The following is a 14,837-nucleotide window of genomic DNA, read 5'->3' on the forward strand; positions in this document are numbered from 1 at the left end:
TTCAAATTTGTAATACAGACATCTAAAACCAATATACAGTTAGAATAGTTAAAAATACGTCCTAGATTCTCTTTTTTACAGAATAAAAAGCTTTAGTATTGACCAAAATCACAAATAACCACACCACACTTATGTGTCCACCATACCTACAATGCACTAGTTTAAGACGTATTCCTACGGTATAACTAGAACCTTCCAAGAAAATCAATACAGCCACACCCAGCTTGCATAATTAACTCATCGTTAACACAAAGACATGCACGATTATCTTATGAAACATTCAAATAATAACACATGAAAGATCGACATCACCTTATGACACTTTTTTTTGGTTAGAAAAGTTGAAAACAAAGAAAAAAAATGAAAAAAATCTCATTTTTGTGATCCCCCATTACGTATTGGACGATTAATGATATAATACTAATTGGAAAATGATCAAAATTAAACGAATAATTAAAAAAACAAGATTTTTAACAATGATAAGTTTGTAAAAAGTATCAAAACAAAAAACTATCATTACCATTTTTTCAGCTGAATCAGATGTACCGAGGGACGCCTGCGATTGTTCTATTTGCAATTTTAGTTACACTTTTTTTATATAAAACTTTGGTATAACACACACGCGAATTTATAATCACGATACTGCTTAAGTCGTGATAATAAAAAATGCAGACGTCCGAACGGCGGTCAATGCTTCCGCCATATTAAAAAAAAGCAAAGAGAAAAGAACGGTACGTTTCGGATACACACACTTGAATTACAAATTAACTCTTCTTATTATCATAATTATTTAAAACCCGCTTATTATTTATATTTTATAGATAAATATATATTAAAAAATAAGTGAAATATCAATTTGTATCTTGATAAATAAATTTATAATTTTGTGGTACACTTAAATCGACACTTAAAATCTCGCTAAAACAAGTGTAATCCAAATCTAAGAATTGCCGTAATGAATAATTAAGGCTGCTTAAGGTTAAATTTAACGATTTATTTAGTTACATGTAGAAAAATATTTTATTCAGTTCTTGGTTTTATTTATTGAAGTCCACAGACTTATCACCCAGAGCTGTAAGGAAAAAATAATATTCACCATGGTACCTAGTGACGTCCATTATCAATTTTGAAATAACAATAAAATGTCAATTGAATAAATCGATTCAATAATCGTATTGACATTTTTACTTTTCAATATTTCGTGATATGCCAATTTTAATTTTATTTCTTACTAATACTATACTTGTGAATGTTTGTGACATTGTTGGAAAGCTGAAATATTTGTTAGAAGTATATGCAGAAACCACTGAATGAATTTAAATGAATTTCGCACTAAACTGTTATACTATAGATTAGTTGATTTTACCCCAATCGTGTGCTCGTGTGGGGAGTTATTGAATTTTTAATCTGATTTTTTAAATAGATGGCCATATGGCCATCCATATGGATTTATATGGCCATTTAGTTGAGTTATCATATTACAAGTTACATTTGGCTTTATATTCCGGAAAAGTGTAGATACACTGAGCTTTCATACCGAGAAAAGTCTTTCACAGACGTAGTCGCGATCAATCCCTTGTGAGTTCATAATATTCTGTTTGAATCTTTTAGTATACTTAGTGTAGTTCTCAGCTTCGCTCGAGAGAATGGCATTTCTTCCAACAAAAGTCACTAAAACACTATACGACGCCAGTTCTATCTACTAAAATTCATCTTCCTAATATACTTATACTTTTGCATTTATAATATTAGTATCAAGTAAGTTAAGATAAATAGAAAAGATTAAAGTATTCTCATTACAAAAACACATTTATTTAGAGATATTCGTACGTAACAGCGCTAACATACAGAAATAAAAGATATTCATAAAGAAAGAGTAACAGGTTTTATTATTTTAAAAATCGATTTAGAATAATTTGTAAAGTGACCATTCAATTGGTTTCAAATATCACATCACTAATGGCAACATTAAAAATAGTTCCGCCATATTGTCTACTAATTTCATAAAACTAAAAAGCAGATTTACGTGAGTAATTGGACAACTGCGCCTATAAATATCAATTTTATTGTGATTTAGAGAGATCTGTTCAAATGGATTCTCTAATAGCATACGGAAGTGATGATGAAGTTGATTCAGATCGTTACGGAGGCCATCAACAATCCACGGTAAGTAAGCGTCCTTGCACACAATTTACCAAATTTGCTTAAAAACTTCATGTGTTTCATTGTTTTGATTAAAGTAGCCTTGCCGATTTATTTTATTTAATATCATATGAAAAAATGCTGTTTACAATTATTATTTTGTCGAGTTTTCATAACTTTTTACGTAGTGAAAAAAAGTAGAGAAATCGTCGAGGAAAAAATATCGGATGTGCCGAAAGCGGCAAATGACACGTATTCCTTTGCACAAGGGCTATCACAATTTGCTATAGTTACAAAACGCACTGTAGGAACGATTCTATGACCTAGTAACTTACGTTCAATATAAAACATTTGGTGTACTGAATTATGCGTAAAATAACACAAGTTTGTTTCCAAACGAAGTTATCTATAATTGTTGTATCACTTTTCGGAACAGACTTTAGTTTAGTAAATAAAAATTAAAATTCTAGTTGATTTGGAATTGTAATTCGTATCATATCCACTTTGCGCTGTTTCACATCGTAAACTATTTTACATATAAATGGGGTACTTAATGCGTTAATACTTAGTATTGGTGCAATAGACTGGGTGAAACTAGGTGGATAGGTGGTTAGTCATCAATCTGCTATAAACCCAAGTGCACAACTTAATGGTTGAGTTAGGCATACACACAATAGTGTACAATTTTTATATAAAAGAACTATAATGGTAAGGCATGTATTATAATATATTTGTTTAATGTAAATAATTTTTAATATTTTAATTTTAAATAGCTTTAATACACAATTCATCTCCTTTGTAATTTTATTTTATGTTTTATGTAATAGTCAATGAATATGGAACGTTTTTAGAAAATAAATATTTTTATATGTAAAAGTTAAATATATATTAACTTTACTTAAAATTATAGAATAGTATGTATACAGCATGTAATATGAAATCAAATGATGCGGTACCTCATCAGCTAAAACAATGTGCCTGATACTGTGTGAAAACAAATTAGTAATATAAGAAATCAAATTAGAACTAATCATAGTTCAACCATCCTTAAGAAAACTCCATAGATGTACACTGCCTGCATACTTCTCCTTCATAGATCCACATTCTCAAACAAATACCAATCAATTTATATCGTTCTGCCCAAAACACACAATGCCTAAGTGACAGATATTAATCTGCATTCTCTGCTTGACAATAGAATGATATTGTAGGTGGGCGGTGGCGGGTCCCAGCGGCGTCGAGACGACGACACAAACTACGACGATGTGAACATGGAACTGAGCGAGGTAACTACCACATTATACTATAATCATCACATACAACATGCTGGCACGGTGTCGCTGTTATACTTTATTTATTTAAACCTATATATATTTATTTATTTATTTAGCACTTTATACACAAAAGTATACAGGCTATATATGTTTTTAAAAATATTAATTGGACTTAATGGTGAGCTAATTCTCTCCTGGTCAATCTTTGGTACAGATTGCTGTCTGTCACTGTATTTACAAGTATAGAAAGCTATTAATGAAATATAAAATTATTATATTTATCCTGTTTGTATTTCTTTATGTCACTAGGTTACGCATACATTTTTGAAAATGTAGGTGTTATGGTGTAATATTGTTTAAGTATGTAAAATAAGACATTTAATAAGAGTTTATATTTATATTATAAAATTAAAATTATTGCCATTAACTAACATGGTAACAATATTAAAATGACATTTACCTAAATATCCTTGAGACTCAGACATTTCAACAAAATTGAGTAAATAATTTAGTTTACAATCTAATATTGATACTTCAAGACTTGAATTTGACTTATGAATAAATTAAAAAAGCTTGCATAAAGTCTGCATAAATTGAGGTATTTAAAATTTAGATAGACATTTTAGAAATGAATTCAAATTATATAATATATTAAACTTGATTGTGTAATAATAGTCGACCAATACCTTTTTCATTAGTTAAATATTAGTAATAAAATCAATATTTTAATTATTAATATTTTCCAAAAGCACCCTGCCAGCCATCTCTCAGTATGTGATGAACACGATCTATCTAAATACACTTAAAATAATTATAAACGTTTTAAAAATTCGAAAGAAACCATACCCGCATAATGTTTTCGACGATGATATTAACACTTTTATTATTTTATGTTACCCATTTGTAAATTGACACAAAACAAAGTCAAAGTCCCAGTCGAGTTGGCTGCGAGGCCCCGTCGGGACGTACTACCGCCGGCCCTGGGCCCCACCACCGATAGACACGACCACACGTGAGTACGTAGCTGTAAGATTACAATGTCAGGTTGGTTTTGTATATGTGAAAATTGTATGGTTTATGTTATGAATGTGAGGCAAAATAATAATGTTATTTTATCACTAAAATATGTTTACGTGCGCGACAAAGTTACCCCGCTGCACCTGATGGTAGGCGGAGTGGGGTCGGGATAGAAGGTCGACTGACGAGAGATGGTTAGCCGTCGCCAGTCGACACAATTATGTCGGCCTGTTTGAAATATACGCAGGGTGATTTCGGTGCGATACCTACGTGGTCCAATATGGCCGGCATTACGTTGTGTATGGCGGTCGCTATCTGGACGTATACAAAATATATCCTACCACCAGCCCTGTAATTTGAGCCACCGCTGGCAATGGGCCTCTAATACTGAGTTGGTTCAGGCACGGGTCTACCATGTTGGCTAGTGGGCTTTGCTAACTACGGTTTCAACTATTTTGCTATCCTAAATTATGTCGTCTACAAGTGACTAAATATTCAATAAGAAAAATGTTCGTATACATTATACACCAGGGGACTTGTGTAGTAAGTAAGCGGCCGTGTTACCTTAGTTTCGTGTAATTGGCGTGGAAATGATATTCTGTATGATAATTTTATTATTATTTTTTAAATATTGTATAATGGTTAAATGTTAGTAGATATTATAATGTTAACTTTCCGGGCGAGCTATACCTCGGTCCACTCCGGGACCATGACGGCCGCAGTTTTCGAAATGTCGGGAGAGAATTATAATATAAAAAACCGCAATAAAATTCGTATACTTTTATTTATTTATTTATTTATTTATAATTAGGACAACCAGTAGTTGTTACATTATAAATAGCTCCAATAAAACATAACAGTAATGATAGGTTTAAATGCACATTTTAAGGTGTCACAGCATGCATTGACAAAAAAAATAACACCACACATATTAATATTAATTAACTAGTCATACATCATAAATGCATAATATTTTACAAATAAATGTAGTAACTATATTAAAAAAAAAAGGGTGGGGACTTTATGATATTCAAAAACAATGAACAAATTATAAGTAAAATAATAAAGACTTTTATAAAACTCGGAAAATGTGCAAAATGACATTACACACCTTGATCTCTCAACAATGTCACAACAACCTTTTTGAAAAACGACAATTTATCCACAAACACATCCACTTTCCCAGAAATAGAATTGTATGTCTTGGACAAACGGGATATGGTGGAGAATTGTTTTAAGTTAGTTCTGGCAGAGGGCTGATGTAGCAAACCAGCGCCAACGAGCGCACGCCTAGGCACTCGACGCGGAACACGTAAACTAAATGAATTTAAGAGGGACGGACAATCTATTTGATTTCTCAGTACCTTATAGAGGAAAGTCATTCATTCGTAAACATAAGAAAACGTTTTGCAGTGTCTCTTGTGTTAAACGCGTTGCCATACGTTACGCGCTGTGAAACTAACATGTGGCATAGATTAAGGCCCCAGGAGAATATAGTTTATATAAAGTAATTTAAATTTAAATAAATTGCCACAACCCCGGTGCGTTGGTCATAATTATAATTAACTTAAATATATGAGTATAACAATATATTTACATTTTAACAACTTATCGCCAGTATTACGGAGCCTCATACTAAAAAGTAAATTTTAGGTTTCAATTTACATAGTTATCAAAATGTTAACCCTTTTGTGAGGGTGATACGTCTTAAATGAACACTTCCAACCGCTTTTTTCGATCTATCTCATAAATAGACCAATCAGAACAAAGGATTTTTGACATGTTTACAAATGACTTATTTTGATTGGTTCATTCTGGGTTTACGGATTGAAGATTGAGATTGAGATCGTTTTTTGAAGAAGGCAGTAAATTGTATTCGAAAACGTGCAACTATCAAGAGATTAGTAAGTATAGTATTGGTTCAAACTACAGAAGATTACTAAGGTCACAATCAGACAGTGCAACAAAGCTTTTTCAGTATGTATTTACTGTACGTTTTAAACGTTGTAAATGTATACTGAAAACACTGAAAACTGAAAACATCTAGAAAATACCTCGCAAGTTTGTTCTCAACTATTCAAATTACATACTACGTGCCACTGCCGAGCCGATCTTTTACTAAAAATAAAACATTAATTTAAATCAGCAATAAAATGTTGAGTTTTAAAAAAGACAAAGTACTTTAGAAGTTACATTACTATACTGTGCTAATTATACGAAAATTATAATTTGATTACTATATGCAATACATACGATATATATTTTTTAATGAAAGCAACAATACGATTTATTAGTCGTAAATATGTTTTTATTGTAGATTTTATGATTTTAAAGTATTCATCTGAATTAAAATGTAGGCTTGGGTTGTCTGCTTAATTTAACAATAGCTGCTAGATACTAGAATAAATAGGCACAAAGGATGTTGATCAACTCGTGGATGGTACCCGGAACCTTCACGAGTCGAAAAATTAAAATTAATATTAATTTTATGAGTTTTGATAAAAGTTTTTCATATATTCAATACATACAAAATATTTTCTGTTTAAGAATACAATAACTTCATGTGATAGGTACTGGTTTACATAATTTATGTTTGTCAAAAATATATTTTAGGCAAATTTAGTAAGTATGGATTTATTGCATCTTTCAGAAAAACGGTTAGTTTTATCTTTGAAATCGGTTAAAGTATCAACGGCATACTCTATAATCACTAGGGACTAAGTTTAAAGACTATGGTGGGTTTGATATGGTACTAAATCTGACAATAATGGGTGGATCGAAACTGTCAGCTAAGCTAATAAAGAAACATACAAAAACAGTTAATTTAAATAAGGCACGTACTCCAATAAAATATTGAATATGCATATAAACATAGAAACTCGAATTGGAAAGATTACACTGCTTGTGTTGTAACAATTTCTTGTTAAACTGTATAGGAAGTTCAATTATCTTTTGGATTGTAGTGGTTTTTTCGAAAACATTATCTAATACAGCATTTGGTACGGATACCGATTTGGTAAAAAGGCTAGTTAATCACAAAGCAAAATCGTAGTATATGTTTAAATTAATTACCTTATCGTCTATATTTTATTAACAATAGCATTTAAGGGAACGAAATATGAACAAGTCTCAATAGATTTGGGAATATAAAAAAAAATAATTCTCTTATTAGATCCGTACGAATTGAATAAGTGTGTGATCAGTCACCATAATACTGTATTATGGGTGCGGCATCCACTACAATATAGCGCTGCGTACCCAAACAACGTCAGTAAAAATAAGACTGGGAAAAAATTCTTACGACCGTCAAGCTCAAAAACTTCTCTGTTTGGGCGACATACATTGTACTCAATATTAGGTATAGTATGCACAGTGCCTACTAGTATTTTAACCAAATAGCGAATGTGATTCACATTATACTATAAAAAATTACAATACGTCACCAATACGATGATAATCGTATCGTAACGGAGTTGCGTTTACAACGAATGATGTATGTACGTGTTTGTTGTGTATTGTCGCAGGACTCGCAGGGCGCTGAGTCGGAGCCGGAGCTGCCGCCTGCAGAACCTGTAGCCACCTCCAGACACTCCTCGAGGGAGGACCGACGCGGATCTGGTGAGTTTTCACGGTTTTTTGGGAAGTTGTGATAAATATTATTCATATTAATTAGGCATAAAAATTTAAATGACTACAGCTCAGCTTTATACTGCAATGATTTTTTTTGTAATACTGGCTTTCCAATATTCTGGAAGGACGTCTTAACTTGTCGGTACACGCCGATAAAATTATACTCGAGTGAAAATTTAATTAATATCATAGGTTCACCTGCATGGGTGAAGGTGATTACTATCAGGGCCGTTAGTTTTTCTATCTTCGGGTCAATAAAAAAAAACTTCTTTTTCTGCAGACGACAGCCGTTCCCGTTCACGAAGCGATCGCAGCGAGCGTGACGATAGAGAGAAACGCTCGCACCGCCGCGACTCGCCGCCGCGCGGACGCTCCCGGCCCGACCGATCCGACCGACCCGATAGGCACGAGCGGTCCGACAGGCATGACCGACCCGACAGGCCGGACCGGTCCGATAGATCGGATCGGTCCGACGACAGCCGCCGGTTAGTAATGTATTTGGAGTTGTGAGATAGAAGGGCAGCCAAATATATCAATTGCTCATAAAGCATGTTGGCTTGTATCTCTTATGTGACAACCTCTTTGTATGATTGTCATGGTCATGGTTCTGCGCTGTTGCGTTCCAATGTGTATTATGTTAATTTTTTGTAGCCAAGGAAATTTTTGAAGATATCATTATCATATGTGTTAAAATTACATGGACAGTGCAGTGAACTTTATAAGTGATATAGATACTATTTATAAGCATCATGCAAGACTTGCTCTCATCATTTGGTATTAAAAACTGGAAGCCGAAATAAAGATGTAAATGTCGTGCATATTTTCAGATCCGAGCGAAGTGAGCGGAGTGAGCGCAGTCGGTATGAAGGCGGCTCGAGCAGACGCGGCCTGCTGGGCGACAGACCAGAGGATGGCAAAGTGAGAATCACTTACATTATCACCAAATACGTACTCTTAGTTAAATATTCAGTAAGCTAACATTCTGCAAACTTGGTAGCGGAACAGTCTATTCAGATATATGGGGTCATCTGATGACTTAGTATAATTTTTGTTAATTCACATACTTTAATGTTGAAAGAAAACATAGTGAACAAACTTACATACATAAGAATTTTTCATTATAATTTTTAATGTGTGTTAAGTCTTCCTATAGCCTTTAAGTCAGCGTCTTGGACTTAGGCTTATATTGAACGTCTAATTCTCAGTAGTACCCATGTGGAACTGTCGGAGAGTGTAATACAGGGTTGGTGTCATTATGATATTTATACTATATGAAAGATGATAAATAAGATGGTGTCCACAGGTGCCTGCCCTGATGGACCTGAGACCGTTCGGCGGCGAGCCTCCGCCAGGGTTCGACCAGAGGAAGTCGCACGACGCCAGAGACGCTGTGTCACCCAGGTACGACACTATAATTATATACAAGCCTTTACTTACATGTTTTTATCGCATCTCTTTTTTTATTTGTATGACGAGACGACCCTCCCGTTCGCCTGATGGCAAACGATACGACCGCCCATAAATAATAGAAACAAAATCCAACACCATGAATTAAAGTATTGTTTGGTATTCTACTAACTCATATTCCACTATCGCATCCGTTTTAAATATTATCAATAATTTGATGTTGCTCACTATTGAAGATGAATGCGATATTGTATTATTAATTAACTAATAATATTGAAGCAGAAGTCTATTTAAAAGAAAAACATAATATCTATGCTTACTAATATGTACAAAAGTTCATAAATAATTTATTTTGGCACAAGTTAGTTACTTTTAAACTAACTTACGACACTATTATTCAATATAATATATTATTAATTCAATCAAGGTCCATAGTTTACGCCATTACTATGTGTTTCCTAACCAGGTTCACGGATCGCGATCGCCGCGACAGAGAGCGTGATAGGGAGCGGCACTCCAGGAGATCAGAAGAGAAGAGGTCAGTCCTCTTATTTTATTACCTACTGGTCTGTTTAGTTCTTTATTAGAGGGATCATACATTTGCAGAATAACCGTAGAGATTTAGTACTGGGGTACTAGCACAAACAGAAAGATAATACTATTAAAGATTTTTTTTGCATGGGTACAGCAAAATGCACACTGACCCTGATGGTAAGTGGAGTGGGGCCCAATAGAGTATCGACTGACGAGAGATGATTACCCCTCGACAGTCGACACAATTATGCCCGCTAAAGATTTCTCCTTTGCTAAATATTTTTATAGGTAGTTAAGAAATGTCTGAACATTGCGTGACACTTGTCATACTGAGGTTTGAGCATCAGTGACTCATACCTATTTTAATTATGATCTTTGTAACTCCGTTTAATATATGTTAGTAAGATCAGCAGCATATTGATATGTTTGTATGCGCAGGTCCGGTCACCGCGGCGAGCGTCGGTCGCGGTCCCGCTCGCGGTCGCGCGGCACCGGCGCCGCCTACCCGCCGCCCGCCGCACACAAGTTAGTACACTACAAATACTCATATACGCAAGACAATTGATTTGCGATAGATGATAGCGTAAATCTGTACTAATATTATAGCTGAAGAGTTTGTTTGAAAGCGCTATTCTCAGAAACTACTAAACTTATTTTGAAAAAAATTTCACTAGAAAAAAGCTACATTACTCTTGAGTGCTATAGGCTATTTTAATCCCAAAAATACTTTTACGAAAGCTCGTGTATTATAAGACCATTACTTTATTTAGGTCAATACTTAAACCAGGCATTCTAAACAAATAACTCTTTTCCAACGCCATTATAAATGAAGGTTTATAGCTTGTTAAGTCGAATGTTCCAGGTGCGTTTCCTAGTCTTAGGAGGGAACATGACCTTATAACTTGTATTGATAATTACGCAATACTTACAAGTGATGTGTTTTACAGCGAAAGGCGCACCTCTCCCACATCAGGCGACTACAGGCCATCGTCATACAAAGTTAACAAGAAACTGGAGGTCATGGAGAAAATGGGTGAGTTGTGTAGTTAATTGGTCTGATATACTTGCAGTGTAGAAGCATTCAGTTTTTATTTATGCCGCCACGGCTAAGTAATCCTACTGCACCTGATCATAAATGGAGGGGGGTCCAATAGAATGTCCATTGACGAGAGATGATAATACCCATGAAAGTTGAAAGTATTTCCATATTTTTTTAATTTAACTTGCCTTGTTTATGGTAGAGATTTGACAAATTAATTTTATTCATATGTACCCATACTGAGGTAAACAGGTTTTTAAGATTTAAACATAATATAAATTGTCTAATTCAGCTTATTAAATAGATCTATATGAAAAATTATTTATTATCTAATTAGATAAAATAGTCACACTTACACCAGTGCAATAACAGAGATATGATGAGCAAAGTGACAATTTTGAGCTTTAATAAAAAAATTTTGGTGGTGTTCAGTAGATTCCAGTTTCGAATCCTGACAGGGTCGCCATGTGATGCGGGATGCCGGGGAGTGTAAAGTAAACACGAACTTAAGTGTAACTAACTCATTTATTAAGACAGCAGCATTATTTATATTAACAATATACAATATGTAGGACATATACATATAAAGTTCTTATGGCTACGCTACAGTAGATTTAAATGTGTGAATGTTTCACCCCTGTCTACTCTCCCCTCGAAAGGGAAAAACTAAGATGCTATCTATGTAAAATTAAAAAAATATTTCCTCTGGTTGTTATCAGGGTTACAAATCAAGACTCCGGACGGGTCCATGGCGACGGCGCAGCAGCTGCGCGCGGCGGCGAGCGAGGCGCCGCCCAGCAGCTCCGGCTTGCCCTCCTACTACAACCCCAGTGCCGTCAACACGAACAAGATACTAGATCAGGTGATCACAACTTACACAACATTTGGTCTACTGGTGAACAAAAACCATAACAAAGTGTAGGGTAACAACTGTCTCGAGTTATGTAGGACTTCCTTTTAGGGTATTCAGGGTCTCAGGTTCAGGTAAAGTGACATTGGTTTACTTGCTCAGTATCAGCCCGGGGTCTGGAATTAATGTGCGATAGGCTCGTTCCCTATTGTATCATGCGATGGGACATGCTAGGTGAAAAGTTGGTTGACCTACTTGCACCTCTGCCTACCCTTTATGGGTATAAGAGTGTGATGTGTGTTTGATCTTTGTTAGAGTCATACATTAGACTTCTTGTTTTTATCTTCTATTCCATAATGGATCGACTAGTCCCAAATATTACCACTGTCTCGTAAAGAAACTAACCTGATATAACTCTTATTATGAATTATATGGTCAGCGATAGTTCCAGGCTTCCTCACTCTTTATCTAATACCTATTTCTTACTGGGAGTCTATCAATAATCTTCTAATATAGTAATATGTGGAAGTATATAACCAATTTTCCTGACTATGGTATGGTGCAGTTGCTATAATTTACCTGCGTTTTGCAGGTTCAGAAACGGAAACTACTGTGGTCTAATAAGAACAAGTCCGACGCGGAGGAGGCGGCCAAGTGGAGCGGCACGCGGTTCGCGCAGGACTCAGACGGCAAGCAGGTGTCCAAGTTCATGAGGCTGATGGGCATCAAGGAGCCAGGTGCGTCAGAGATGACTGCGGGTTATAATATTTTTGATATTATTGCATATTATAAAACAAAGATTAGAAGCAGCGATAGCCTACTTGGGTATGGAACGGACTGCCAAGACGAATGTGCGCAGGTTCAAATCCCAGGGGCACACACCTCTGACTTTTCTAAAATCATGTGTGTATCCTTTGTGAATATATCGTTCGCTTTAACGGTGAAGGAAAACATCGTGAGGAAACCTGCACATCTGAGAAGTTCTCTATAAGGAATTTCGAAGGTGTGTGAAGTCTACCAATCCGCACTAGGCCAGCGTGGTGGACTAAGGCCTAATCCCTCTCAGTAGTAGAGGAGGCCCGTGCTCAGCAGTGGGCAAGTATATAATACAGGGCTGATATTATTATTATTATTATAAAACAAAGTCCCACAGAGAGTCTGTCTGAATACAATAAACTCATTAAATACTGAACGGATTTCCGTGAACTTTTATGTGGAGATAGTTTTCAATCTTGCGAAGGGGAAATATATAGCGGGAGTTTTATCCCGGAAAAACTACCACGCGAGCGAAGCCGCGATCAAAAGGTATTTTTTGTATAAATGAGAAAAAAGATAGTTAAGTATTTTTACACGTGTGCGCGCTAAGAAAGCGCCACTATAGCTTAAAAATATTATGTGCATTTTAAGGCATTAGGTGTTCAATCTGATCTTGATTTAATTTGCAATCTAGCGCGGAGGTATGACCAAATATATATTTATTAACGTATTACCTTCCTAGATATCAATCTACATGTAACATAACCATTCATACCAAAGTTACAGATTGAACTGATGCTAAATTGAATGTCTTGTATTATTTTAGATATGGAGGCGATAAAAATCGTAATGATAAGCTATATGTGGGGAAGGCCCCATTATTGACCCGGTTACTTGTTATCGAGGGAATGTCGTAGCCAAGATAACGCTATCATACGTTATCATAAAATAACGTTACATAGGAATAATAATATGCATACGATTATAGCGTATATAGTTTTTTTCTTTCACTTTTTTAACGCCAAAGTTAAATTATACAACGAATCTTTTAAATGATTATAATTATAAATACAAAATTAACAGCAAATATTTGTTACAGCCGCGGTGAAACCAGAAAACACGGACAAGAATGGAGACCCCATCAAGAAACAAGAAGAGTTGTTCCAAGCAATGCAAGCGCAGTACGAAGTGGCTCGCGCGACCACGCACACGATGAGAGGCGTCGGCCTCGGCTTCCAGCGGGGGCAGTATTAACAACGGAATAAATAACGGTTACCGTAACGGTATAACGTTATAACGACTAAACAGCCCCACAATTATATTGCCTCGAAGGAGGTTTTTATTTTTTGTGATATGCGCAAAGAGGATCGTTCTCTTTATAGTGTAGATGTGTATAAAAGAGATAATTTTTATAGATACGGGAGAAATATATCGATATTTTCACAAATGAGGTCTATGCAGGGTCCCGTGTAATGTAATGGACATTTAAAGTTTTCTTTGCACTATTGTATAGCCCTGCGTTTAGAAGTAAAGCTACGTGTGATAATGTTATTCATTTATTTTGTTTTTAATTTCAACGATATATTATACGAGCAACGGAGATGGTATCTTCCCATTCGTTCCTAGGTTTCTTATGATGTAGATTACTCTAGTTTAATTTTAGTTGTTCGTATAATTATTGTTTTTAGGTTTACTGATAAGAAATAAACTATGATGAATATGTCTTTTTTTTTATTACCCAATACCCAACAAAAATTCTATGACAGCCCTGTTGTGCATGAGTCTTTAATACCAAAAGTTACATTTCTAATAAATGTCTGTAGCGGGCATAGTAATTTTATATACAATATTATGTACTTGAATGTTGCGAATTATATTTGTATTATTAGTGGGCCGTTACCCATATTAAAAAGCGCTATTGTTTTCAACGATAGCAAATATTATTTTCGAGTGATAGTTTATAGTCTGTGCTAATAATTGAAAGAAATTAAAAGATTGCCAGCTTAAACAAATTAGATACACAAACTGTGTTTTAGGCAGGCAGATAATAAAATCCTGTGTATTTTGTTGAACAATGGGTTAGTAAAAAAACAAGTAATCAATATTTTACATAGTGAAAAATTATGACTACACTTGCTATATACTACGAATGATCATATTACTATAAGATCATAATAAATAATGATCA

At 34.8% G+C, this 14,837-nt stretch overlaps 2 protein-coding genes across 6 annotated transcripts in view; one reads left to right on the top strand and one right to left on the bottom strand.

The window, feature by feature from the left end:
- Window positions 1-716, bottom strand: part of LOC115455652 (protein strawberry notch) — a 37,960-nt gene extending 37,244 nt beyond the window's left edge. For both annotated transcript variants that reach the window (XM_037436705.1, XM_037436707.1), the window contains exon 1: window positions 521-716. In XM_037436705.1, the coding sequence (XP_037292602.1) occupies window positions 521-523 (3 nt within the window). In that variant the 5' untranslated portion in view covers window positions 524-716. The remainder of the gene's footprint in view (window positions 1-520) is intronic.
- Window positions 717-1,955: 1,239 nt separating this feature from the next.
- LOC115455669 (arginine/serine-rich coiled-coil protein 2) lies at window positions 1,956-14,369 on the top strand. Of its 4 annotated transcripts, none has more exons than XM_030184326.2 (12): window positions 1,956-2,166; window positions 3,354-3,428; window positions 7,958-8,051; window positions 8,344-8,548; window positions 8,891-8,981; window positions 9,367-9,464; window positions 9,937-10,008; window positions 10,443-10,529; window positions 10,952-11,037; window positions 11,763-11,905; window positions 12,486-12,630; window positions 13,749-14,369. In XM_030184326.2, exons 1-12 carry the CDS (start codon window positions 2,092-2,094, stop codon window positions 13,901-13,903), a joined length of 1,326 nt encoding a protein of 441 aa, XP_030040186.2. In that variant the 5' UTR covers window positions 1,956-2,091; the 3' UTR covers window positions 13,904-14,369. The 4 variants fall into 4 exon arrangements, with proteins under 4 accessions (XP_030040186.2, XP_030040187.2, XP_030040188.2 ...); XM_030184327.2 differs by having other exon boundaries at window positions 12,492-12,630; XM_030184329.2 differs by having other exon boundaries at window positions 1,962-2,166; window positions 3,341-3,428.
- The last annotated feature ends 468 nt before the right edge of the window (window positions 14,370-14,837 follow it).

The sequence above is a fragment of the Manduca sexta genome, chromosome 9 (genome assembly GCF_014839805.1).
Source record: "Manduca sexta isolate Smith_Timp_Sample1 chromosome 9, JHU_Msex_v1.0, whole genome shotgun sequence".
Taxonomy (NCBI): domain Eukaryota; kingdom Metazoa; phylum Arthropoda; class Insecta; order Lepidoptera; family Sphingidae; genus Manduca; species Manduca sexta.